The sequence below is a fragment of the Girardinichthys multiradiatus genome, chromosome 13, assembly GCF_021462225.1.
Source record: "Girardinichthys multiradiatus isolate DD_20200921_A chromosome 13, DD_fGirMul_XY1, whole genome shotgun sequence".
NCBI lineage: Eukaryota > Metazoa > Chordata > Actinopteri > Cyprinodontiformes > Goodeidae > Girardinichthys > Girardinichthys multiradiatus.
In genome coordinates this window covers 43,395,361-43,418,981 of record NC_061806.1, presented here as the reverse complement: position 1 = coordinate 43,418,981, position 23,621 = coordinate 43,395,361, and the positions used below count along the sequence as shown (strand labels likewise).

General features: G+C 43.1%; 1 protein-coding gene across 1 annotated transcript in view; it reads left to right on the top strand.

Annotated features, from left to right (window-relative positions):
- Positions 1–23,621, top strand: part of nudcd1 (NudC domain containing 1) — a 35,163-nt gene that overhangs the window by 10,624 nt on the left and 918 nt on the right. The window contains exons 6-9 of the mRNA XM_047384183.1: positions 3,470–3,677; positions 9,916–10,060; positions 10,758–10,883; positions 22,314–22,473. Of these exons, the coding sequence (XP_047240139.1) occupies positions 3,470–3,677; positions 9,916–10,060; positions 10,758–10,883; positions 22,314–22,473 (639 nt within the window). The remainder of the gene's footprint in view (positions 1–3,469; positions 3,678–9,915; positions 10,061–10,757; positions 10,884–22,313; positions 22,474–23,621) is intronic.

The following is a 23,621-nucleotide window of genomic DNA, read 5'->3' as shown; positions in this document are numbered from 1 at the left end:
TTCCAAACTGTGGAGAGGCTCATATTCATATTTCCTCATCATATCAGATTTGACAGCAACTCTCCGTGTGGAACGGTGATGTTAAACTGGACTTTAGGAGAAGCAGAGGGTTGACCTGTTGGACTTGGCAGCTCTCCGTCTCATTAGTTTCTTTGTTCTGACAGTTGGTTCATCATGATTATGGCTCCGTTTCTTCCATCCCTGTCAAATATTAAACATGTGTGATGCTTGGCTCATGTATTGGATGTAATTCAGCGCTCAGGCTTGGCAGAAATCACAGAGTTTTGTTTCTGACGCTTCCGGTTCACTCTAATCTTTATATGAATCGGCCAACAGTGCTCATTATCCGTTTAGTTTTCTCCACCTAATCCTGGATCATCTCAGAGTGGAGGTGTTTCTGTCCTCGTTTTAATTTTTCTCATTTAGTGCAAGAAGGAAGCCTTCAGACTTAAGAACAATTCATGAAATCGAGTGTTTTCATCATTTCAGCCATGCAGAAATCCTTCAGAAGGTGAAATTGCTGTGTTTAAAATGCAGAATTCAAAACTGTCTTCACCTACAGGCAGAAACGATTGCTCTCCAAGAATATGAACAGAAGCATGTCACTGCAGGAGTCACGAGTCCGAGTCCTGGGACTTGTGACACAACAGATGGTTTGTAACGCCATCAGTAAAACGGACCAGAGATAACTTTCTCCAGCTGGAAGAACTACAGTAGATCCGAATTATGCATCAATAATTAAATTCAGTTTATTTATATAGCACCAATTCACAACACATGTCGTCTCAAGGTTCTTCACAACAGTCAGGTTCATACATTCCTATTAATCGTAATCATTGAACAGTTCAGTCAGATTCAGTTATTTATTCAAATTGGATAAAAAGTTTTTCTATCTAAGGAAACCCAGCAGATTGCATCCAGTCAGTGACTTGCAGCATTCACTCCTCCTGGATGAGCATGTAGAGACAGTGGACAGTCACTGGTGTTGACTTTGCAGCAATCCCTCATACTGAGCATGCATGTAGCGACAGTGGAGAGGAAAAACTCCCTTTTAACAGGAAGAAACCTCCAGCAGAACCAGAACCAGGCTCAGTGTGAGCGGCCATCTGCCACGACCGACTGGAGGTTAGAGAGAACAGAGCAGAGACACAAAAAGAACAAAGAAGCACTGATCCAGGAGTACTTTCTATGGGAAGGAAAAGTAAATGTTAATGGATGTAGCTCCTTTAGTTGTTTCATCTAGAAAGAAAGAACAGATAAACTCTGAGCCAGTTTTCAAGGTTAGAGTCTGAAAGAGAGAACATAGAGTTAGTTACAGTAGAAGCTCAGTCAGTAGTCATGTCTAGGAGAGAGAAAGGGTTAAACACTGAAAGACAGGGCAATGTGGATCATTGGTAGAGGGTGGGCATTAAGTTGTTGCCAGCAGAAGCTTGGACCATGCCCCAGGTGTAGCTTCTAGGAAGAGAAAAGAGAGAACAAAGTTAAAAGCTGAAATAACAGCAAATAATGCAAAATTGGAGAGTAGTATGAGAACGTAGCGAAGAGAGTGAAAGTGGTCATTATGTCCTCCAGCAGCCTAAGCCTATAGCAGCATAACTACACAGATAGCTCAGGATAACCTAAGCCACTCTAACTATAAGCTTTATCAAAAAGGAAAGTTTTAAGCCTAGCCTTAAAAGTAGACAGGGTGTCTGCCTCACGGACTAAAACTGGGAGCTGGTTCCACAGGAGAGGAGCCTGATAACTAAAGGATCTGCCTCCCATTCTACTTCTAGAGACTCTAGGAACCACCAGTAAACCTGCAGTCTGAGAACAAAGTGCTCTGTTAGGAACATATGGACCAATCAGATCTCTGATGTATGATGGAGCTAGATCATTAAGGGCTTTATATGTGAGGAGGAGAATTTTAAATTCTATTCTGGATTTAACAGGGAGCCAATGAAGGGAAGCTAAAATAGGAGAAATATGATCTCTCTTTTTAATTTTCATCAGAACTCTTGCTGCAGCATTTTGAATCAGCTGAAGGCTTTTAACTGCATTTTGTGGACATCCTGATAGTAAAGAATTACAATAGTCCAGCCTTGAAGTAACAAATGCATGGACTAGTTTTTCAGCGTCACTCCTGGACAGGATATTTCTAATTTTGGCAATGTTCTGGAGATGAAAGAAGGAAATCCTAGAAACCTGTTTAATATGGGATTTAAATGACATGTCCTAGTCAAAGTTAACACCAAGGTTTTTTACTTTATTATCAGAGGTCAATTTAATGCCATCCAGGTTAAGTAATTGACTAAGCAGTTTCTCTTTTAAAGACTCCGGTCCAAAGATGACAACTTCTGTCTTGTCTGAATTTAGAAGCAAACAATTTACAGTCATCCAAGTTTTTATATCTTCAAGACATGCTTGTAGTCTATCTAACTGGTTGGGTTCATCAGGATTTATGGATAAGTAAAGCTGAGTATCATCAGCGTAACAGTGAAAATTTATCCCATGCTGCCTGATAATTTGACCTATTGGAAGCATATATATAGTAAAGAGAATTGGCCCAAGTACTGAACCCTGTGGTACTCCACAATTAACCCTGGAGTTTAAAGATGATTTATCATTTACATGAACAAACTGGAATCTGTCAGACAGATAAGATTTAAACCAGCCTAGTGCTGTTCCCCTGATCCCTACAGCATATTCCAGCCTTTCTAAGAGAATATTATGATCGACTGGATCAAATGCAGCACTGAGATCTAACAGAACCAGAACAGACACAATAATGAAATGTTCTGGTCCCGGAGGACTAATCTGTTCATAAATCTGTCCAATCCCAGAGGTAACAGCTCCTTGCTGATTATATCTCTGTGTGACATTAAATTTGTACTTTTGAGGGTTTTTTTTCTATTAAAAAACAGTCAGTCAGTCAGTCATTTTCTACCGCTTATTCCATAGTGGGTCGCGGTGAAGCTGGTGCCTATCTCCAGCAGTCTATGGGCGGGAGGTGGGGTCACCCTGGACAGGTCGCCAGTCCATCGCAGTACATCGCAAACAACCACGCACACACTCATTCACACCTAAGAGCAATTTAGAGAGACCTATTAACCTAAAGGCATGTTTTTGGACTGTGGGAGGAAGCCGGAGTACCCGGAGAGAACCCACGCAAACACGGGGAGAACATGCAAACTCCATGCAGAAAGACCCCCGGCCGGGAGTCGAACCCAGGACCTTCTTGCTGCAAGGCAACAGTGCTGCCAAAAGCATTAAAATAATAATAATAAATATTACTATTGGTATATTATTAGTATACTATTAATAGAAGGATCCATTTAAAATCTTTTTTTATTTCTTTTTCTTTTAATTTACTATTTTGGTCTTTTGGCCTCAGTGTCTCAACGGATCTGTAGGTTATATCAGAAATTCCCTTTGCCTCTGGTTCTGTTTGGCTCGGCGTCGGACCAGATTTGTTTCGCTCTGATTTCAGATCCCCTCTACTTTTGGCAGCAGACGGTAGAAGACCTCACCATCTGCGTTCGCCTCCCTGAGGGCGCCGCCAAGGAGGACGTGAGCTTCAGGCTGACGGTGGACCACATGAGCGTCGGAGTTCAGGGCTTCGCCCCGCTGCTGGAAGGTCAACTGTATGCGTCTGTGGACCCCGAGGCCAGCGCCTGGACCATCAAGAACAACAAAAGGTGTGACGTTTGGAGCGCACTCAGCTGCTTCCAGCAGTAATTCAGCATTTGGCCGGTACTTTCTAACACCTTTTAATATGCAGACCTTTCAGTAAATTTTTCCCACAGAGCTCACATTTCTTACAGCACGCTGTGGGATTTTAGCATGTTAGCTGGTTAGTAGTGAACCTTCTGTAGCTTGTTTATCTTACAAACAGGCATGAAACCTTGTAGTAGAAGAACCTCCACTAAGAGGTAAGCTAGGGTTAAAACCATGATTGTTTGTTTTTCAAATCCAGAAACATTTTCAGACAGCTAGCCTACACAGCTGACTGACAGCTTTCAGTAACAGGCTGGGGAAGGGGGAGGAACCGGCTCCATATGGTCAGAAAAACTCTGCTGGTTTTACACAGATTGTTCAGTGAGCTCCTTTTCTCCCACCTTTTGCTGTGTCTGCACATTATTCTCTAAGCAGATAGCTCTAAATGCATGTTGGGGTAAGTACTCCTGTCGAGTCCAGCCGTTACAATTTTGCAGCGGCATCACAGTTAGAGTTCGCTTTAAACTCAGTGGAAAAAGTTAACCTGGGGCAGAGATGTTTCAGTGGGCCTGAAGTGTGCTGCGTGATGAGCACAGGGTAATCTGGGTTCTGTTCATTGACCTCTGGAAGATGACCATCACCTGCTGAAATTTTCTCATAAAGCAGCATTAATTACATATTATGCACTGTATTAGTAACTAAACTGCAGTTTGCAGAAATCACAAATTAGACCTTCAGTTACATTCCTGCCTTGTTTTTGGAAAGCCAGCGGTGCAAAAAGTCTGTTTCTCCTCCAGCATCATAACTACCTCCAGCTCTTAAGGTGTGCTAATAATTTCACTCTGACTGCATATCCTAAACGGCGCTGATCTTTGAGAATCTGACAGCTTAATTCTGGCCAGGTTGTCCCTGACATGTTTGCATGTTGCAACATCCCAATGTGTTACTGCAGAGAGAAGCAGGATACTTAGGGAGCAAATCTTGATGTAGGAGAACTTTGCGAATAAGACAAAGATAAAAACTCTGTAAAGCTTTTATTTTGGCCAAATGGGTTTTAAGTTGCTGAGTGTACTCGTACTCGTCGTCTTCCGCTTTATCCGGGACCGGGTCGCGGGGGCAGCAGACTCAGCAGAGACACCCAGACGTCCCTCTCTCCAGACACCTCCTCCAGCTCCTCCGGGGGGAGCCCAAGGCATTCCCAGGGCACTCCTGGGCCTCCTCCCGGTGGGACGTGCCTGGAACACCTCCAGAGGAAGGCGTCCAGGAGGCATCCGGTATAGATGCCCGAGCCACCTCAACTGGCTCCTCTCGATGTGGAGGAGCAGCGGCTCTACTCCGAGCTCCTCCAGGATGGCCGAGCTCCTCACCCTATCTCTAAGGGAGTGCCCGGCCACCCTACGGAGGAAGCTCATTTCAGCCGCTTGTATCCAGGATCTCGTTCTTTCAGTCATGACCCAAAGTTCATGGCCATAGGTGAAGGTAGGAACGTAGACCGACCAGTAAATTGAGAGCTTTGCTTTTCGGCTCAGCTCTCTCTTCACCACAACGGACCGGCACAGCGCCCCCATTACTGCGGCAGCCGCACCGATCCGTCTGTCGATCTCCCGCTCCATTCTTCCATCACTCGTGGACAAGACCCCGAGATACTTAAACTCCTCCACTTGAGGCAGGAACTCCCCTCCAACCTGAAGAGGACAAGCCACCCTTTTCCGGTCGAGTACCATGGCCTCCGACTTGGAGGAGCTGATCTTCATCCCAGCCACTTCACACTCGGCTGCGAACCGCCCCAGCGCATGCTGTAGGTCTTGGCTAGAGGGGGCCAGCAGGACCACGTCATCTGCAAAAAGAAGAGACAAAATCCTCTGGTCCCCAAACCAGACCCCCTCCGGCCCTTGGCTGCGTCTAGAAATCCTGTCCATAAAAGTTATGAACAGGACCGGTGACAAAGGGCAGTCCTGCCGGAGTCCAACATGCACCGGGAACAGGTCCGACTTAGTGCCGGCAATGCGAACCAAACTCCTGCTCCGCTTGTACAGGGACCGGATGGCCCCTAATAAAGGACCCCCGATTCCGACTCCTGGAGCACCCCCCACAGGGCATCACAAGGGACACAGTCGAATGCTTTCTCCAGGTCCACAAAACACATGTGGACCGGTTGGGCAAACTCCCATGAACCCTTGAGCACCCTGTAGAGGGTATAGAGCTGGTCCAGTGTTCCACGGCCGGGACGAAAACCACACTGCTCCTCCTGAAGCCGAGGTTCGACTATCGATTGGACTCTCCTCTCCAATACCCTGGCGTAGGCCTTACCAGGGAGGCTGAGGAGTGTGATCCCCCTGTAATTGGAACCCACCCTCCTTCTTATGAAGGGGGACCACCACCCCAGTCCGCCAGTCCAGAGGCACTGTCCCCGACCGCCACGCAATGTTGAAGAGGCATGTCAACCATGACAGCCCCACAACATCCAGAGACTTGAGGTACTCAGGGCGGATCTCATCCACCCCCGAAGCCTTGCTACCGCGGAGCTTTTTAACGACCTCGGTTGAAGCCTAGGTGATGAAAGAGTCCAACCCCGAGTCCCCAGCCTCTGTTTCCACCAGGGAATGCGTGATGGCAGGATTGAGGAGATCCTCGAAGTACTCCTTCCACCGCCCGATAATGTCCTCAGTCGAGGTCAGCAGCATCTTCAACCTAAACTCACTTTTTGAAAAGTTCCAGTCTGGGTTCTTATAACACCACAGTCCAGCGGGTGCTTTATTGAATGATATCAGGATGAATCTAGATGCTGACTGTTTTAGTGTTGCTGGATCACTCTGTTGCATTTGATACAGTTGATCATTATATTCTTTTAAGCCGACCTAATTATTGGTTATGTGTAAGAGCTCTGAATTGGATCAAGTCTTATCTACATGACATTTTCTGTATCTTCTGGCAATAATTCCTCTAGTTATGCTTGTCTTATATGTGGCGTTCCCCAAGGGTCCATCCTTGGTCCATTACTATTTTTAATTTACATGCTACCACTCTGTCAGGTTAGCCGCAGTTTCAACGTCTCTTTATTTCCATGCAGATGACTCCCAGATTTATTTGACCATAACCCCATCAGAAATCTTATTCTCTGTCTTTCAGACATTATATCTTGGATGTCTAGTATTTTCTTTTCTCAGTAATGATGAAACGGAGATGATGGTGTTTAGACCTGAAGTCAAATCCAGTTGCTCAGCCTCTTGTCGTTCTTGCCTTTAACTGCACTCATGAAGCCAGGAATTTGGAGATCTTTGATTCAGATCTTTTTCAGATAATTTTTCTAAACATTTTTAGAACATCACCATAACAACCATTTTTCACATTAGGAATGTTTCCAAAATCAGATCATTAACTTCATTCTCTGATGCAGAAACTCTCTTCATTTACTTTCATTTATTACTGCCTCATCGTCTTCCACTAACACAAACCAGGCAGCTCGAGTTGTCACTAGAACCCATAAATATTGGAACATCACATTAAAATGAAAAAGTTCCTGAATGGTCGTCCTTACTCACATATTTCTGAGCTTCTCGCCGTCTTTGACGTTCCACTCTCAGAACTCAACTGGAGACCGAAGGTGGAGGGCTCTCCTTGTCAGGGCTCCCAATTTGTGGACTGCTCTTTACTTTTCTAATATGGCTTTTAATTGTTAAATTTATCGTTTATTTAATATTTAACTTATTTGTTTGTTACATAGTTTATTGTATATTGTTTTAATAGATTTATGGAATGTAAAGCACTTTGTAACCATTATTTAAAAAGGTGCTATTCAACTAAACTATAATTATTATTATATTTCTTATTTGTTTCCATCCTGGATCTTGGGAATCAGTCCGTGTGGTTCTAACAGAAGTCTCCAGAAGCGCCCTGACCAGTTTTCAGTGCTGTTTTTAATGTGTTTCACCAGTTTTCAGCCCTTTTCACTAATTCTTTGAGCTAATCTGATGCGGACGTTCAGGGTGTGTTGCCATTAAAAGCCCATCTGTCCTGTTTAGGCTGAATAGTTTTTATAAGCTCTGGATCTATTGATTCAGTCGTCATTATGAGTTGAGTCATATCCTCCACTCTGAGACCTTTAACACTCTCTGCTTCCCGCTCCTTTTAATAGGAATCCTCCGGTCCATTCTGTGAAAAACATGTTATGTATTCTGTTGAATCCTTTCCTTATTATCCTTGATAATTGTAATGCTGTTTGTATGAGGAGGAGGGAGGTTCTGTTTGTCCATCTGGGTCCAGGAAGGAAAGAAGGATAAAATGGGCCGTTTTTAGATGCAGTTGGACTTCATCTCTTTTCCTCGTCTTAGTTTCAGCTGTTTGGATGCTGAACACATCCGGATCTCACACCTGTTGGGTCCGGTTTGTTCTGAATCATATTAGACATTATTATACCACCAGGTCTAACAGAGGAGACATTGTTTCTTTTGGTTCTGTTCTGGGTCTGTTTGTGTTTCTGTTGCTCGGGTTAAACTGGGCTTTTAGTCACATTTTTAGTGCAGCTTGCTGGTTCAAATCTCTGATGGTTCTACAGTATGTTTGGACCCATTTTGCAGTGAATAGAGGAGCCGTTGTAGCACTGGTGACAGCTTACAGAACTAAAGGTATCGGAAATATTTAGGTTTTATGTCCTTGAAAATCCAAGAGTGCATTCATCTCCCTGGAATCGTGTGTCAGTTTGCTCCAGTGTGCAGAAATGTTCAGCTGCTGAGCCTTAATGAATCAATAAAATCGTATAGATAGAAACCATAGAAACCATAGTTTATTTGCATGGATGTAGCAGGAACCCTGATGAATGTTTCCACATTACGTCTCCAGCCTGTCCCATTTTGCTACTGCGCTCAGTAGTGAATAATTTAAATAAATTTGGATGTTTCTGGTGCCAGATGGAGTAAAAGGTGGTTTTTCTTTTTTCAAAGTTGCTCAATTGCAAGGATTATTTGTGGTGGAAATGGGGAGATCCACAACCTACTGCTCATAATGATTTCATTAAATACAGGAAAAATGTCCAGACTTCTTCCAAAATAAAGCCAAATGGTCAATCCAGATGTTTTTACAGAAAGTCAATTGCCTGATGAAAGTGCAGTGAGGAACACTCTGCAGCAGGAAGCATGATGAAGCACCAGGATGCTTCATTAGGCTCTCCTGTAGAAGACAACCTGCTGCAGAGCCTCAGTTCAGAGACAACAGCCTAGATCGCTCCAGGCAGGGAGATAATGTTATTCTAATCTGATGTTGATTTATTCAGATTTTTCACAGAATCCACGAAGACTCAACCTCATCACCATCATTTAGTTCAACGCAGCGAATAATAAAGCTCTTCTGTCATGTTTAGATTGGCTCATCATTAATATGCAGACTCAGTCTTATTCTGTTTCTAGGACCAAGAACATCTTCAGAACAATTCCTTTTGTCTCATTATTTGTGTCTTTAGATTGTCTTAGGGCTGATTGCAATTAAACCATTTTATCCATGTGAAGCAAGGTAAACCCTACCTCCATGAGCTACACCAGCTATCAGAGCAAGGCTGGATCAGCATCTTCGGTGTAAGGACAGTCACAACACTCACTCTTAAAACTCACCGAACACTTCAGCAGCACCTTCACATCAGGAGCCGCTCACTTGTGCCCCAGGTTGCACCCCAGCTACGTAGGTGCAGAAAGATCACACCATTCTACCAGAACACTACTGCCACTTCTCCTCCAGCTTGTTTCTGTGACCTTTTACAGAACCTGCAGAATTTCCCTGTCTGCTGTATATGAGAGGTTTCTTAGCCTCCACCATCAGTTTTAGCCTCACAGCAGCTTGTTCTTCAGCGTCATGAAAGGATGCAGGGCAGGGAGTTTTCTGTGGAGAGCTCTCTGCATGTGCCATCGTCTGTAAATCATTTTAACCACACGCAGTCCGCTGTGAGGACGTCTTGGTAGATCTAGACCCCCCCCCCCACTAAAATGATAAACAAACATGATCTCACTCGTTCTGTGCGCAACGCCGAAGACCGTCCTGGCTGTGGACCTGTTTTTGCATTCGGAGGATCTTCACCTAACCAGATTTTAACAGGACCCTGTTTTGAACAGCTTGGAAGCGGCGACCGATGGATCAGAACTTTTATGCTGTGCTGTTCATTGCAGATTCTGGTTAATGAAAATCTTTTGATTGTTTTGATTGGTGATATATTTTGTGTGACTGTCCACCCAGTTTGGAGGTAACTCTGCAGAAGCTCAGTGAGGGACCCATGTGGCCGGAGCTGGTGTTGGGAAACAGGAGAGGGCAGTTTGTGATGAGCGACGAGCAGACGGCCCTCATCCATGAGAGACTGACCCACCTCACCTCTGAAGACCTGGTGAGGCTGCGCCTGCGCTTCACACCCATGAGTCCAGCCTGAAATGCGAGGGACAATTTTATCTATGACCCCATCTCTCTAGAGCTGGGATGTACTGAAAACATGTGCATTATGAAGCACATTTCAGCAGCAAGACAATTCAAAGTGCTTTGCATGATGAAAAGAGTTGCTGTGGCATGATAAAGGAAAGTAAAGAACAGTTTGACTGAATTAGTGAATGCACTCGATGCTTTTAGGCCCATATTTTGCTAACGGGAGGTTGAAGCCGTTAGAAAGAGCTTCTGCTCTCAGACAGACAGAGATAAAACATATCAGCAGCTAATATAGACCTTGGATTAATAATGAGTAGCATGGTTCTCCTGTGCTGTTGCCCACATTAAGGCAAACCATGCTGTCATCATAGTAATGTTGTGGAAGTCCAGGCTCACATCCCTCCTAAGTAGCTGATAATTCATAAGCAGTAACCTGGGAGTTGTTTTTCTCCCATCATGACTCTGACTCCTCTTCCTCATGGCAACAACAAGCAGGAGTTACCCAGACCTTTTAATTTCCTCTTCGTCTACCTTCCTCCTTCATTCACACCATCCAGGCCCACTCCAGGCCTTTTGTGCAAATCAGCCCTTTGAGATGTAAATAAATGCTAAACAAGTGCACCCGCAGCCTCTCTGGTGATTCTCTGCTCCTCCTTTATGTCCAGAATGGAAACCCTGACAGGGACAAGCCCCCCTGCAACTCTCAGGAACTGGAGGACTGTGATGGGTTTCCAGAAGACAGCTTCAGTCTTACACACTTTGATGAAGAATCACTCAGACCGACTCAAGTGGTGAGTAACGCAGTTTCCCTTCACCTTTATGACCACCGATTCCCAAATAATTCCCAGACGTGAACTTTCCAGTTATATTCAATTCAAATTCTAAAATACTTTATTAATCCCAAAGGGAAATTGATTGTTCATATAATAATGATATAATAGTATAAAAAGTAATAATATCTGCCACCTCTCCTCATCCGTCTTGGCCTTAAAGCCCTTTGCTGCCTCTCTGATGCTCAGACTTTATAAGATCAGGTTTATATTCAGGCCTGTCTGCTGTGAGCAGGGCAGCAACAAGGTACTTAAATCTCCTTAAAGGCGGCATCAGACTAGAGCAGGCGCTAATTCCTTCTTCCTCATCCTCGTGACCCAAATGCTAATTAGCCATGCAGATTCAGACAAGGAACCAGGATGCATTGTGGTAAGAAGGTGGGACTTTTGGTGGGAAACCTTGGGTCCTTCGATTAACAAGTACAGCCGGAACAATTTAAGTATCGTGAAAAAGTTCAATGTTTTTGGCATTCATTTCAGAAAGAAAAACGCATCTAATATAAATTCATCACACACAGAGGGAAATATTTCAGCCTTTATTTCTTGTAATTTTGATGATTATGGCTTACAGAGAATGAAAAGCCAAATTTTCCACAGTCTCAGAAACAGTAAATATTGTGAAAACATTATAGTATATTCATAGAAAGTTAAGTGGAAGGAAAAAGCGTGGTAGAAAAATGTTGCACCTTCAACAAGGAGAACCGCAGCCTGAGAGGATTAGCGGGCAAAATTCATTCAACAGTTTGCAGCTTCAGAAGGAGTCATCTGAGGCTGGAGTCAGCGCATCCAGAACCACTACACATGGACGAGTCCTACACATGCGCCACAAGCGTTTTACCTGGTTCTGGTCCACTGGGTTTTCTGAAGTCAATGCAGCAACCTACCAGGACATTTCATGCTTGCTTCTGCTTCATGGAGATGCTGATTTCATTGTCCAGCAGGACTTGGCACCGGCCCACACTGCTGAAGGTACCAAAGGTTGTTTCAGTGACCATGGTTTTACTGTACTTGGCACTTGGTTGGTCACCAGACTGGTCTTACCAGACTTCATAGAGAATCTATGGAGTTCTGTCAACAGGAAGATGAGAGACACCAGAACCAACAATGCAGATGACCTGAAGGCAGTTATCAAAGCAACCTGGGCTTCCTGAACACCTCAGCAGAACAACAGGCTGATCTCCTCCATGCCACTCTGCATTGATGCAGTAATTCATGCATGGAGCCCAGACCAGGTACTGAGTCCATAGAAATGAACATAATGTTCAGAAACTTAAAAATCAAATGTTTAGTGATCTGATGTAATAGTCTGATGTTCTGAGGCTTTGAATGTTTGGGTTCAAATCTTAAGGTGGCATCATATGTTAGTGTTCATGTGTCTGCAGTAGGTTCTGTAGATCTGACAGGTTAAACAGAACCTTCAGGTCCAGTTTCTACATTCCATTCAGAGCTGAAATCCACTGGGAGCGATTGTGGGCGTGTCTCTCTGTACTCTGGGCTCTGATTGGTCAGAAAAGCCCAACAGCAGTGGGAGGAAGGAGACAGAAACACCTGCGCTTGGATGGAGAATCTGGATATGAAAGGAGGGTAAACCCAAAAGATTCTGAATATTTCACCGGGTCAGAACCATCATCGCACTCCAAGCTGAACGTTCTGTGGGAAAATCTGAAAAAATCCAAAAACTTAATCTGTGATTTTGGAAAAACTGGTATAACTGGGTCAGATAAAGTCCAACTCCCTGTGACCCGTTTACACTTGGAATGATGGTTCTGATGGAAAGCAATGGAGGTTCAACCAGGACCGGGTTTGTTACTGCTCCTCTAAATCCCATCATTGTGCTTCATAAACGACGTTGGCTCCAGTGTTGGTGCTGTTTGAGGCTCATGTCTGGATGTGTTTGTTTTGGGCTTTTTTGAATGCTGTTGGATCAGCACCGAAGCAGAGGTCACGACAGAAACAGAAGAATATTAAGAAACACAATTAATGCTAAGAAGTGCTTCACCTCCTCATCTGCTTAACGACATCATGAAGAACCCGTTTTACTGTAACCTTTGGCTGAAAGAGCTCCTTTCAGTTCTGCACATCGGCCCATGTTCTGGTTCTCCTTCTGCGCTTCTGTTTACGGTGAGTAATCCTCCAGAATAAAGCCTTTCATTATGTAGAGGAACTGTCATGAAGGACTCAGTGTGAATGCGTGTCCTTAAATGCTGCTCCTCCATTCATTTTCCAAAGGCTCTACCGGATTAGTGTTGCTGTTTTTCTCTCCTGCGTTTGAAGGCCGGTCCGGTCCATTTGCAGCTCCACTGTCTGATCTTTCTCATAAAACCTTTCAGATTCAGCCTTCTCCCAATTATTTGACTTCTATTGTCGCCGCGCTTTGCTCCGGTTCTGGTCCCAGCTGAAAATGAAAAATAATGTTTTTCTATGTGTTTTTTTGTGGGGGAGGCTGTGAGTCATTACTGCTGGCCAGATCTCTGATACCTTCTGCAGTCAAGTGTAGCTGAACATCTGGGAGGTTTCTTCACAGAACAACAACATTTATGAATCACTTCATGTTTTTAAAGGCTTTGTCATCACTGATTGTGTTTTCCATGGAACTTTACTATGATTAAAGCTATCATCATGCAATTTGAGCTGGATCTAAGTATATCCTTGATGTTTCCTCTAGAATAAAGAGGAAATGTCTCAGTCAGGTGCTGCTGATCCTCATCAGGGTTAGAACCTGCATAAGTGGTCGGTTCGCTGATCTACACCATTCTGGTGTGAGTAACATAATGTCAAGATGGACATGAGCAGAGATCTTAGTGAAGTGGCCATTGCTGCCCATCAATCTGGGAAGGGTTGTGAGGTCATCTCCAAACCGTCTGTAAGGTCATGACAAGGCAGTTAGAAAAACACTGAACCAGTCCAGCTGCTTGGAAGAGATGAAGGAGGAAGCCTCTTCTCTCTAAAAACAAGATGGTTGCAAAGCTGTTTTTGGATGAAAGACAATGTCCCCTGGACAGATGAGACCAAAGTAGAGATGTTTGACCATGATGGACAGAACCATGTTTGGAGAAATACCCAAGCAGCAGGTCAGCACAAACACCTCTTTACCAACTGTTAAGCACGTTGGCAAAGGGGTGATTGTTTGGGCTTGTAGAAACCTCAATGAGCAGAAGTAATGTTGGACAGAAGAGTGGACTGAGATTCTTCACAACTGTTCGTCCGAGCCTGTGGATGTGTGTGTCCACCATGCAGAGGTCTGACCTGAGGGTCCGAGGCCGGATCTGTAAGGAGGTTACATCTGGAACATTGTTTCATGTTAAAATCCAGAGTTAAACTGCAGAGAGCTTTCTGTGAAAATGATGATGTTTGGTTGGGTTCAGTGCGTGAAGATGTGAACATGGTGAGGAGCTGGCCCGGATCGGTGTGGTTCTGCCAGCTGCTGGTATCTTCCTGTGGCTAAACCCTGGGATTCTGCCGTTTTAAACGCTTCATCCTCCGCAGAGACGTTTGTACTTCCAGGCTCAGGCTCAATGTGGTCCGTTTGTTCAATCCCACTGGTTCCTTCACAGTGAAACAAACATTTGGTTTCTGCTCCATGAAAACCTGAATACATAATGATGGTGATTATGAGCGATTTGGCATTTCAGGCGTTGTTTGTGTCATCTGTCCTCCGTGGACGCATGCATTTGTTTCTGCCTTCGTAAAGCCAACCTCTCACCTCCTGCCACCATCTAAAGAGCCGTAAATGTGTTAAGTGGAGAGAGAAAAGCTTCTTTTACTGCAGGAACGAAGCATTCGTGATACGTCTCTGCACGCTCGGTGATTGTGAGCTCCTTTAGTCCTCTGTACTTTCAGCACACAGGTTTTTACAGAAACAACATGTTTGTCATGTCATGTTTTCAGGAGTCTCTTTGGGTCAGAATCTGTTCTGTGGACTGGGTTCCCACTTGGTCTTGAAAAGTTTGGAAAATTATGGTATATGCTTTTATCATTTTCCAGACTTGGATACATTTGGAAACATTAAGAATGGAAAAATATTAGATTTCTCTCCAGACTTTTTTCATTCTTTTGTTTTCTAAGGAACAAAAGTCTGATGATTCTCAATAAATTCTGTCAATTTCACATTAAATTAATGTGGCTTAGAAATGTTGTTATTTAGCTTTTTGACTTATGATGAATGCATTCTGATTAAAAATCACAACTGTCCGTCCGACACCGAATTCAGACTAAACTGGACCAGTGGTTCCAAATTCCACAAAAGCAGTGAAGTCAGACTCAGAAGATCAGTTGTGTTGTTTTATTTCTGCTGGAAACCACAGAACATAAGTTCTGACTGCGGTTCAGCCAGGTTCAAAGTTAATTCTTACAACCTAAATGTCCACAAAGTCATAAAAATGCAGGAAAACATCTAGAACTCTGAACCAATGAAGGTCCAGGTTTTTGTAGAGAAGATTCGACGGTTTCCTGATCCTGTTAGAGAAAATCTTCATCATCTATGAGACAGTGCTGTGCTGAAATGATTGGCCGTCTGTTGCATCAGTCACCACTCGTGTTTTTTTTTAACAGCATAAACATCACGGCGAGCTGCAGCCAATCACAAATCAGCTTTCATAAACATTGAAACAGCTCAGAGTCAAAAAATCTGCTTGTTTAATTTTCCCTAAACTTTCCTTCAGTTAACAGTTATTTCTCTTCAGCTCTATTTATATTACATGAAATAATAACTGAGATCTTCTGGGACTTTTTACAAGGTCCGGTCCAGCAGAAGCTAAACACTGATACTCCAGCAGGAGAGGAGGAGGAGGGTTCAGAGCGGGGCAGCCAGCAGCAGCTTATTTATATCGACTCATTTTTTAATTTATCTAAAGGACATATTTTCCTCAAACCAAACTGCTGTTTAGTTTCAATTGATTCCTAAATAAACTTTAAACAAAGATGTCTGAAGTATGAATAACAGAGCAGCGGTTCAGTCGAGTACAGGGTCATTGGACCAAAAGACCCGGTCGGTGTCTGGTGCTTAACATCAGGGTTATGATTTGGTTCTGTTTGTTTTTCAGAATTAGCTTGTTTGTAATCTGTCTTCAAAGAAATGGCAAAGGCTTTGGGCCGGTTCTTCTTTTTCTTTTTGGACAGAAAGGATCAGGAGAATTTAAGTTCCCTCAGAAACAGTTGGAAGGATCTTCATATTCCTCCCTCTGCAGAGCAGAACATCATGAAACCATCAAGGAATCAGGAAGACTTCAGGGAGCAGCCGACACTGGACAGCTGTGATCTCTGATCCTTCAAACGGTTCTGCATCCAGAACCATCATCCATTACCAGCTGATGGAACCTCATGGAGCAGGGGTTACTTTGGAGAACCTTTGTCCAGCTCTACAATCCAGAGTTACATTCGTAGACTTTACTGAGCAGAGAAGAAGCCTGATGTTAACCTCAGAGGAGGCGTTAGCTTCTCTGGGATGGACCATCACACAGTGGGAACACGGATCAGATGGATCAGTTCTTCAGATGTTTGTTGGAAAGGATCTTCCAGCCTTCAGCCAGGCTCTGTGTTGGTAGGAGGTTTCATCATGGTATGGACCTGGATCATTTCCTCTTCTCTGATAGCAGCATTGATGCAGAAAGGTCCAGCAGAGATTTTACATCTGCTGCCTTCAGGACCACATCTTCTCCACAGAAATCCATCATTTTTTACCTGAGGAAGAGGAGGGTACGGCTGCAGTCCTGACCCGTTTCCAACTGAGAACGATGGAACCAGAAACTATTTACAGGACAGAGTAAGATCTCGAAGCTACTTGGCCTGATGTTCCTTATTTCAGAAAGAATTAGTTTTACTGTAAACATTCATGATGAATTAAACCAGATCTTTTCTAGGTTTCATTCGTGTCTTGTTCAGGTGCTGCAGGTAACACAGGCTGCTGCTGGAGGTTAAATCTTCCTACATTTTAGAAGAAATGTTAAATCTAACCTCTCACCGTTTCCTCCCCTGTGTTTCTTACTGTGGAATATTTGTTGACCTAAGAGTTTTAAGTCAAATCTAACAAGAAGTACCAGGAATCATGTAGGAGTCTTATGGAAAAGCTTTTAGATGAAATACTGATATAAAAAGATCCCGATTCCTCCTTTCCTTCCTAATGATGCAGATTTTATTGCAATGACGGCGTGTTTGGATGCCAATGGGAAAGTAGAAGAAAAATCTGCCCTAAAGTGTTTCTGGGAAAATGATTTCCAACAAATTTATTTTGGCTTATTTTATTTTATTTTATTTTAACCTGTATTTATGCAGCTGGGTTGATTAAGCCAATTGTAATTTAAAAGGAGACCTGGTCAAGAGGAATCAGCAGGAACGCTCTGATGTTTTTCCAAAGAAACGGAGTCGCACCAGCAGACACGGACTTACGTCAAGCTTCAGAGGGAGGTCAGTTGGTGGGAAACATGGACTTTTATGGTTAATGTCACAAACTGCGGCGCTCAAACAAACCACCATGAATTCTGGGATGCCGTCAGCCACAAAGAAAAATGTTAAACAGTCTAATCATAATATTGACCATCTGGAAGGAAACACGCCGACATGTTTCTGCTAAATCTGAATATGAAATATGAAGAAAAGGATAAGACTATCAGAGGCTGGTCCACATGAAACCCCCTCCTCAAGTCGTGAAGATCCTCCCTGTCCCTCAGATTCATCCTTTGGTCGGACGCTGAAACAATAATAGCAGATAGCTTTAAGACTGAGTCAGGCCTGGAGATACATTTGAGGTTCTGAAGCCAGCCCAAACCTTTTATCTAATGGGTTTAAGTGCAGATAAGAAACTTCAGGATGTTCAACAACATCCAGAACCGTTTCAGTAGAAAAATGTTGCCACCAACATGTTGCAGAGCTTGCTCGGCAGTAGCAGGAGAAGAGTGTGAGGACATCTACACACACACAGTGAGGTGAAGACATTTGGGCTAGATGGTCAGCAAAGAACCGACTTCCATCCAGGAAAACCACCAATGGCAGGCTGAAGATCTGTAGGAGAACAATGTTGGAGAGCGGGAGGCTGAAGCAAAGTTATTTCCAGGAACCTTTAGAATCCTCCGCCAGAAGGTTTGGGATATCTGGAGAAGAAAATCTGATGAGTCAACAGTGAAACCTCTTCATCCCATCATAAGGGGGGTTCTCCTTGCCTCTTCCCATTCCTCCCTTAGAAAACTGACACTGATGAAGAGTGGGATCAGTCCAGGAACAGTTTGGAGATGTTCTGTGGCTTTCCCAACATGAAAAAGTACCACCTCACAGGGCTAAGGTTAGAACCAATTCCCACAAAGATCAGAGTGCTGACACTTTGGATCTGAACCCCACTGAGAACCTGTTGAGAACCTGTGGTCGGTTCTGAAAAAGCAGGTGGAGAACCAGAAGCCAACAAACTGGGATCAAGTCTGGGAATATTTAGTCTGAGCAGAAATCTGATGAATTTCTTGATAGAAAACCTTTCAGCTGCATATTTCAGTCTTTATGAACTGAATTAAATTCATTTATTTAAAATAATTTTTTTATGACCAGAAAAGATTTTGGTCTGAAAATGAAATCAATTAAAGACGAGCGTTGCTGATATTTCTGCTAATATCTGGTCAGCTCAACCATTTACAGAACGAATCTGAAATATCCTGACACAAAATATTCGGATCTCCACTCCACACCTGTGCTTCATATTACGAGGAACACCTTATATGATTTCTGAGTAATATCTGTATGACGAAGGTTCTGTCTGCCGCAGCACATCAGCTGAGTGAAGATACCATCAGTTTCCTCATGTTTGTAGGTTTTCTTCCTCACGCTGAATCTGCTCGTCATCATTCCAGGAATCAGGATGGAAATTTGTACAAAGTAAACATGTGGACCATAAAATGTCAGATAACGCTTGAGCTGACGTGACAAACAGGAGACGTCTCGGACGTCAGTCACCTTCAGGTTTGCCATCTGTCTCAGGCAGCCTGATTGGTTCTGAACAGAACTGGTCCATATTGATCTGTGAGTTGTTAACGGGTATCACTATTAATTCCCAGAATAGAAATAAAAGGAGCCCACGATGCTTTGCAGCATCTTCTGCTCTCTGTGTTCCTGATTGACCTGAGAGATGCAGGTCGTTCCTGTTCCACTAAAATCACTGAACTCTTTCCTGTGAATCACTGAACTCTTTCCTGTGAATCACTGAACTCTTTCCTGTGAATCACTGAACTCTTTCCTGTGAATCACTGAACTCTTTCCTATGAATCACTGAACTCTTTCCTGTGAATCACTGAACTCTTTCCTGTGAATCACTGAACTCTTTCCTATGAATCACTGAACTCTTTCCTGTGAATCACTGAACTCTTTCCTATGAATCACTGAACTCTTTTCTGTGAATCACTGAACTCTTTCCTATGAATCACTGAACTCGTTCTTGTGAATCACTGAACTCTTTCCTGTGAATCACTGAACTCTTTCCTGTGAATCACTGAACTCTTTCCTGTGAATCACTGAACTCTTTCCTATGAATCACTGAACTCTTTCCTGTGAATCACTGAACTCTTTCCTGTGAATCACTGAACTCTTTCCTATGAATCACTGAACTCTTTCCTGTGAATCACTGAACTCTTTCCTATGAATCACTGAACTCTTTTCTGTGAATCACTGAACTCTTTCCTATGAATCACTGAACTCGTTCTTGTGAATCACTGAACTCTTTCCTGTGAATCACTGAACTCTTTCCTGTGAATCACTGAACTCTTTCATATGAATCACTGAACTCTTTTCTGTGAATCACTGAACTCTTTCCTGTGAATCACTGAACTCTTTCCTGTGAATCACTGAACTCTTTCCTATGAATCACTGAACTCTTTCCTGTGAATCACAGAACTCTTTCCTGTGAATCACTGAACTCTTTCCTGTGAATCACTGAACTCTTTCATATGAATCACTGAACTCTTTCCTGTGAATCACTGAACTCTTTCATATGAATCACTGAACTCTTTTCTGTGAATCACTGAACTCTTTCCTCTGAATCACTGAACTCTTTCCTCTGAATCACTGAACTCTTTCCTATGAATCACTGAACTCGTTCTTGTGAATCACTGAACTCTTTCCTGTGAATCACTGAACTCTTTCCTGTGAATCACTGAACTCTTTTCTGTGAATCACTGAACTCTTTCCTGTGAATCACTGAACTCTTTCATATGAATCACTGAACTCTTTTCTGTGAATCACTGAACTCTTTTCTGTGAATCACTGAACTCTTTCCTCTGAATCACTGAACTCTTTCTTGTGAATCACTGAACTCTTTCCTGTGAATCACTGAACTCTTTCCTGTGAATCACTGAACTCTTTCTTGTGAATCACTGAACTCTTTCCTGTGAATCACTGAACTCTTTCCTGTGAATCAGTGAACTCTTTCATATGAATCACTGAACTCTTTCCTGTGAATCACTGAACTTTTTCATATGAATCACTGAACTCTTTTCTGTGAATCACTTAACTCTTTCATATGAATCACTGAACTCTTTTCTGTGAATCACTGAACTCTTTCCTGTGAATCACTGAACTCTTTCCTGTGAATCACTGAACTCTTTCATATGAATCACTGAACTCTTTTCTGTGAATCACTGAACTCTTTTCTGTGAATCACTGAACTCTTTCCTTTGAATCACTGAACTCTTTCTTGTGAATCACTGAACTCTTTCATATGAATCACTGAACTCTTTCCTCTGAATCACTGAACTCTTTTCTGTGAATCACTGAACTCTTTCTTGTGAATCACTGAACTCTTTCCTGTGAATCACTGAACTCTTTCCTGTGAATCACTGAACTCTTTCATATGAATCACTGAACTCTTTCCTGTGAATCACTGAACTCTTTCATATGAATCACTGAACTCTTTTCTGTGAATCACTGAACTCTTTTCTGTGAATCACTGAACTCTTTCCTGTGAATCACTGAACTCTTTCCTATGAATCACTGAACTCTTTCCTGTGAATCACTGAACTCTTTCCTATGAATCACTGTACTCTTTTCTGTGAATCACTGAACTCTTTCCTCTGAATCACTGAACTCTTTCCTGTGAATCACTGAACTCTTTTCTGTGAATCACTGAACTCTTTCCTGTGAATCACTGAACTCTTTCCTGTGAATCACTGAACTCTTTCCTGTGAATCACTGAACTCTTTCCTGTGAATCACTGAACTCTTTCCTGTGAATCACTGAACTCTTTCATATGAATCACTGAACTCTTTCCTGTGAATCACTGAACTCTTTCATATGAATCACTGAACTCTTTTCTGTGAATCACTGAACTCTTTTCTGTGAATCACTGAACTCTTTCTTGTGAATCACTGAACTCTTTCCTGTGAATCACTGAACTCTTTCCTGTGAATCACTGAACTCTTTCTTGTGAATCACTGAACTCTTTCATATGAATCACTGAACTCTTTTCTGTGAATCACTGAACTCTTTTCTGTGAATCACTGAACTCTTTCCTCTGAATCACTGAACTCTTTCCTGTGAATCACTGAACTCTTTCCTGTGAATCACTGAACTCTTTCCTGTGAATCACTGAACTCTTTCATATGAATCACTGAACTCTTTTCTGTGAATCACTGAACTCTTTCCTGTGAATCACTGAACTCTTTCCTGTGAATCACTGAACTCTTTCATATGAATCACTGAACTCTTTTCTGTGAATCACTGAACTCTTTTCTGTGAATCACTGAACTCTTTCCTCTGAATCACTGAACTCTTTCTGAATCACTGAACTCTTTCCTGTGAATCACTGAACTCTTTCATATGAATCACTGAACTCTTTCCTCTGAATCACTGAACTCTTTTCTGTGAATCACTGAACTCTTTCTTGTGAATCACTGAACTCTTTCTTGTGCATTTCCTCTTCAGCAACATGAACTCTTCCAAGCGTTTGGAAGTTCAAACTGTTCTATGATCCCTCATCTGACAAACTGTGTGTAGAACCCTGGACCCAAAAGAAAAATGTTTCATAAAATGTTGTTGAAAACTGTAGCCTCTTCAGTACATCTCATTTTTTCAACAGTGGAACTTTCTTCTAATTGATCCAGTCCTCACAGGTAGCTGTAGACCTTTAATCCCCCTGGAGATGATCTTTGGCTTTTCTGCAATCCCTCAGAACCGTTGTTTTCCATTTCTTTTTTACATCTTCCTGGTTCTGGTCATGAACAGCGACTGTAACTGGGACTTTCAGAGAGGGATGCAGTAATGACCAGCAGGTCCAACATCTGCTACTTTTCTCTTTTCCACCAAAGACCAATCAGGGCGATTTATTTTTTTGTTTTGTGTTACCTCAGAGTTCTGGTGCTGGTTGGGAGCAGATCGAAGTTGAAAGGTAGTTATCGATTCCCCTCTCTGTCTGTGTTTCTCCAGGTGAACCTCGGCAGCCATCAGTACCTGTTCACCATTGACGTGGACCCATCTAAGATGCCGTGTCTGTGTCTTCGACACGATGTGGACGCTCTGGTCTGGCAGCCTCGCCCCGACCGACCCGGTGACATGTGGGAGCACATTGCCACGTTTAACGCGTTGGGTGAGATGATGCTGAGGCAGCAGAAGCAGGACCAGTGATGGTCTGAATCTATGGATTTATTTGCTCCTGATCTGATGATCAGAAGTAAAGTTATTTAACCTTTAATGAAGATGTTTTAGAAAAGCTCCCTCTGCCTCTACACAACTGTACTCATCCTCAGTTTAAATTCATTTTGTTTAGAAAGAAAAACTAAAAAATCACTGACCTTGTAGCCTAGCAACCTTCTGACTCATAGCTTTAATGAAATATTGACTGAAGCAGCTTGAATTGGACATGAGGAACGTGTCAGAACCTGAGTAGTTTCAGGGACGTAGAAACTTTGGTCAAACAATCTGGAATTTCTTCCACAAGCTTCTCACAATAATCGGCTGGAATTTTGGCCCGTTCTTCCTGACAGAACCGGTGTAACTGGGTCGGGTTTGTACGTCATCTTGCTCACACACAGCTTTTCAGTTCTGTCCACAAATGTTCTCTGGACAGAGACCAGGACTTTGAGATAGTCACTGCAGAACATGGACTTTGTTGTCCTCCTATAACTAAGGTGAGGGTATCCTGAGGGACGTTGTCCATTTGATAAACCCATTTGTGTCCATAAAACCTGTCAGCGGTCCTGAGATATTCTCTCAGTATTTCCATATATTGTTCTTTCATCTTAATAGCATCTATTCTGTGAAGTGCACCGGTCCCTCCTTTAGAAAAACACTCCCACAGCATGATGCTGCCACCCCCGTACATGTCCAAACGCTTTCATTTAAACCCACAGGACATGTCAGGCATTAAAGCCCCTGAGTTTTAATCTGTGTTTTTCTGTGGCTTCTGGAGTTCTGGCTTCTTCCTCTCTGAGTGACCTTTCAGCCCATGTTGGTCCAGGACTCGTTTCACTGTGGATTCTGACTCTTACCAGCTTCAGCAGCATCTTCACAAGATCTCTACCTTTTGTTCTGGGGTTGATTCAGACATTTCACACCAGAACCCGTCTCCTTTCTGAACCATATGGTGGCTGGGCATTCCCACCCTGTTTATTTGTGATTGCTAGAGCAGATGAAAGTGGAACCTTCAGACATCTGGAGGTTGGACCCAAAGATGAACCAGACTCGTGGAGGTCCATAATTGTCTTCCTGATATCTCTGCTAATTTCTTTGGGTTTT